This window comes from Trichomycterus rosablanca, chromosome 2 (assembly GCF_030014385.1).
Source record: "Trichomycterus rosablanca isolate fTriRos1 chromosome 2, fTriRos1.hap1, whole genome shotgun sequence".
Taxonomy (NCBI): Eukaryota; Metazoa; Chordata; class Actinopteri; order Siluriformes; family Trichomycteridae; genus Trichomycterus; species Trichomycterus rosablanca.
Window position 1 is genome coordinate 61,225,222 of NC_085989.1, and position 4,820 is coordinate 61,230,041.

General features: G+C 39.5%; 1 protein-coding gene across 1 annotated transcript; it reads left to right on the forward strand.

Moving 5' to 3' along the window:
* Nucleotides 1-3,547: 3,547 nt before the first annotated feature.
* On the forward strand, nt 3,548-4,309 carry LOC134303114 (GTPase IMAP family member 9-like). Its single transcript, XM_062988414.1, has one exon. The coding sequence runs from the start codon at nt 3,548-3,550 to the stop codon at nt 4,307-4,309; it is 762 nt and encodes a 253-aa protein (XP_062844484.1).
* Nucleotides 4,310-4,820: the final 511 nt, after the last annotated feature.

Below are 4,820 nucleotides of genomic sequence, written 5' to 3' on the forward strand. Positions count from 1 at the left end.
AGTCCAGTGGTTACAGTAGGAGGAGTTCAGTCCAGTATTTACAGTAGGAGTAGTTCAGTCCAGTAGTTACAGTAGGTGGAGTTCAGTCCAGTAGTTACAGTAGGAGGAGTTCAGTCCAGTAGTTACAGTAGGTGGAGTTCAGTCCAGTAGTTACAGTAGGAGGAGTTCAGTCCAGTAGTTACAGTAGGAGGAGTTCAGTCCAGTAGTTACAGTAGGAGGAGTTCAGTCCAGTAGTTACAGTAGGAGGAGTTCAGTCCAGTAGTTACAGTAGGTGGAATTCAGTCCAGTAGTTACAGTAGGAGGAGTTCAGTCCAGTAGTTACAGTAGGAGGAGTTCAGTCCAGTAGTTACAGTAGGAGGAGTTCAGTCCAGTAGTTACAGTAGGAGGAGTTCAGTCAAGTAGTTACAGTAGGAGGAGTTCAGTCCAGTAGTTACAGTAGGAGGAGTTCAGTCCAGTAGTTACAGTAGGAGGAGTTCAGTCCAGTAGTTACAGTCCAGTAGTTACAGTAGGAGGAGTTCAGTCCAGTAGTTACAGTAGGAGGAGTTCAGTCCAGTAGTTACAGTAGGAGGAGTTCAGTCCAGTAGTTACAGTAGGAGGAGTTCAGTCCAGTAGTTACAGTAGGAGGAGTTCAGTCCAGTAGTTACAGTAGGTGGAGTTCAGTTCAGTAGTTACAGTAGGAGGAGTTCAGTCCAGTAGTTACAGTAGGAGGAGTTCAGTCCAGTAGTTACAGTAGGAGGAGTTCAGGCTGCTTTCAGAAGGAGAAACAGAAACTACACAACACAACCAGAGGTGAGTGAATTTACATCACATTTTATTTTACATTTAACTTTAATAAACGTCTCGTTCTAAACTCTAACCTTTACACTTTAGTTTTAAATGTATTTTACAAACACAAACACATTATTGTATTATACTTATATACATATATAAGTTTAAATAAAAGAACTGGAGATGCAGAAGAATTAACATTAATAATAAAAATGATGTGAGTTTAATTCTAAATATATTACAGTTTTTACAGTTTGTAGTATAAAAAATCTTAAAAATAAATATTACATGTAAACATATAAAGTAGATAAATAATAATATATACTGTGGTATTTTGTTTTTATTACTGTAAATTAAACTCTAAAAAGCCAAATAAAAGTTAACAAAATGTAAATTTGTAAATATGTTTTACTTTGCATATCTTTATATTCTCTAATTAAATGTAAATATATTAACGCTATACTGGTCTGATGAGTTTACACGTGTGTTTGTGTTTATTTGTTACCAGTTTTAATCTTTATTTTATTTTATTTCTCTTTTCAGCTGCATGACTGTTGCTGTGCTAACAAACTGAGGCTAAGTGCTGAGAGCATAACAACCAAACAAACAGCAGGTCAGTGCTAATAAACACAACTTTATTTTAACTCTATTCATCACTAAAATGTTAAGAGACCTTAAAGACTTTAAATTCCTGAGTCTATAAACTCTGTTTTACTGTTTAAGTGCTGAGTGAAAATGATTCATTTTTGTACTTTAGGTTGATGAAGAACAATTAACTAATAAATTCTGTTAAATTTAAACACAGTTTATTAAATTATATCCATTTTTGTAATTAGTCATTTTATAGTAGAGCACATGTGTGTCTTCATTTATTAAGAGGAACATCTCTGTGTGTCTCCGCCCTCTCTTGTCATGTAGTCCTGTCGTTACAGTGGGTGTCACAATTTAAGTGGTGATTAGTGAAATTTGTCCTCAAAGTTATATATACAGTGTATCACAAAAGTGAGTACACCCCTCACATTTCTGCAGATATTTAAGTATATCTTTTCATGGGACAACACTGACAAAATGACACTTTGACACAATGAAAAGTAGTCTGTGTGCAGCTTATATAACAGTGTAAATTTATTCTTCCCTCAAAATAACTCAATATACAGCCATTAATGTCTAAACCACCGGCAACAAAAGTGAGTACACCCCTTAGTGAAAGTTCCTGAAGTGTCAATATTTTGTGTGGCCACCATTATTTCCCAGAACTGCCTTAACTCTCCTGGGCATGGAGTTTACCAGAGCTTCACAGGTTGCCACTGGAATGCTTTTCCACTCCTCCATGACGACATCACGGAGCTGGCGGATATTCGAGACTTTGTGCTCCTCCACCTTCCGCTTGAGGATGCCCCAAAGATGTTCTATTGGGTTTAGGTCTGGAGACATGCTTGGCCAGTCCATCACCTTTACCCTCAGCCTCTTCAATAAAGCAGTGGTCGTCTTAGAGGTGTGTTTGGGGTCATTATCATGCTGGAACACTGCCCTGCGACCCAGTTTCCGGAGGGAGGGGATCATGCTCTGCTTAGTATTTCACAGTACATATTGGAGTTCATGTGTCCCTCAATGAAATGTAACTCCCCAACACCTGCTGCACTCATGCAGCCCCAGACCATGGCATTCCCACCACCATGCTTGACTGTAGGCATGACACACTTATCTTTGTACTCCTCACCTGATTGCCGCCACACATGCTTGAGACCATCTGAACCAAACAAATTAATCTTGGTCTCATCAGACCATAGGACATGGTTCCAGTAATCCATGTCCTTTGTTGACATGTCTTCAGCAAACTGTTTGCGGGCTTTCTTGTGTAGAGACTTCAGAAGAGGCTTCCTTCTGGGGTGACAGCCATGCAGACCAATTTGATGTAGTGTGCGGCGTATGGTCTGAGCACTGACCGGCTGACCCCCCACCTTTTCAATCTCTGCAGCAATGCTGACAGCACTCCTGCGCCTATCTTTCAAAAACAGCAGTTGGATGTGACGCTGAGCACGTGCACTCTGCTTCTTTGGACGACCAACGCGAGGTCTGTTCTGAGTGGACCCTGCTCTTTTAAAACGCTGGATGATCTTGTTCACTGTGCTGCAGCTCAGTTTCAGGGTGTTGGCAATCTTCTTGTAGCCTTGGCCATCTTCATGTAGCGCAACAATTCGTCTTTTAAGATCCTCAGAGAGTTCTTTGCCATGAGGTGCCATGTTGGAACTTTCAGTGACCAGTATGAGAGAGTGTGAGAGCTGTACTACTAAATTGAACACACCTGCTCCCTATGCACACCTGAGACCTAGTAACACTAACAAATCACATGACATTTTGGAGGGAAAATTACAAGCAGTGCTCAATTTGGACATTTAGGGGTGTAGTCTCTTAGGGGTGTACTCAATTTTGTTGCCGGTGGTTTAGACATTAATGGCTGTATATTGAGTTATTTTGAGGGAAGAATAAATTTACACTGTTATATAAGCTGCACACAGACTACTTTTCATTGTGTCAAAGTGTCATTTTGTCAGTGTTGTCCCATGAAAAGATATACTTAAATATCTGCAGAAATGTGAGGGGTGTACTCACTTTTGTGATACACTGTATATATATATAATAATAATATATTAAATTGTGTGTTTTTGTGTGTGTGTGTGTGTGTGTGTGTGTGTGTGTGAAATGATTAGTGTGTAATTAAGGTGTTCTTTGGTACTAACAGGATCCAGTAAGAGATCCAGAGATCAGATCTGCTGTAATGAACCAGGAGGAATGGAGGATCATGCTGCTGGGGTGGACTGGTGTTGGGAAGAGTGCAACAGGAAACACCATCCTGGGAATTAATGCATTCAGATCAGAACGATCTTTATATTCTGTAACACAACACAGTGGACGTGTAGAAGCTGTGATAGGAGGAAAGTTCATACGTGTGGTTGATACACCAGGATTCTTTAACACAAGATCACTGCCACAAGATCATTTAGCGATGGAGTTGGGCAGGAGTGTTTATCTCTCAGAACCAGGAGTTCATGCTTTCATTCTGGTTTTCAGGTTTGATCATTTCACTGAACAGGAAGAGAAAACAATTAAGAGGTTACAGGAGGTTTTTGGTGAACAGATTACAGATCACATGATCATTTTGTTTACTCATGCTGAGGGTGTAAGAGAGGAAAAAATAAATCAGGAAAGAGGCAAAAATGAACATCTCAGAAGGGTTTTAGATCAGTGTGGAGGAAGATTTCACATCTTTAATAATGCAGAACCACAGAACAGACAGCAGGTCACTGAACTTCTGCAGAAGATAGACAGGATGGTGCAGTGGAATGAAGGAAGGTTCTACATTAATGAGGTGTATGAGAAAGCACAGCGCTTACACTGTGGGGAATTCTGGGAGAAAAACAAGTCATTCTTTTACAATGCTGCTGATGTTCTAGCTGGATCTGGATCTGTGATGATGCCAGTAGCAGCAGTTATTATAGGGATGGTGTCAGTGATAGTGGGATTATTAAGCAGTAACTAGAAATCCACCTGTAACCAAAGTTTTACTGGTCACCACCACCTACTTTTACTTTATTTACACACTTTGTTCTTATAATAAAACTTGATCTTGTATAAAAATACACTCTTGTGTGTTGCCATTCTTTTTAAATCCCAGCTGGTAGGAGGAATCAAAGCAGAAAAGTTTGAGTCATCAGAAACTGGACCTAACAAAATCAAACAGCACCTGTAGGTTTCTCCACGGACACCGTGCCACCAAGTAAAAATTACAATTAAAAGATTAAATATTAGTGTTTGAAGGATTACAGAGCCTCAGAGTCTTTACCAAACCACAGTAAGAGATTTCATACTAGAGGAACCTGGGAACATTTTACTCTGACCAGTCTGCTGACACGTACACAAAAGCTTAGTGACAAATAAAATAACAGCAGAAGAAGATGTAAAAAGCTGCATGTTTATATTTATCCTGTGTTCATTTACCCAGATTTACCCACTTACTACAGTTACACCAATAAAAAAGAACACAGTAACAC

Coding starts and splice junctions, on each gene's coding strand:
- LOC134303114 (XM_062988414.1), top strand. CDS start 3,548: ATGAACCAGGAGGAATGGAGGATCATGCTGCTGGGGTGGACTGGTGTT.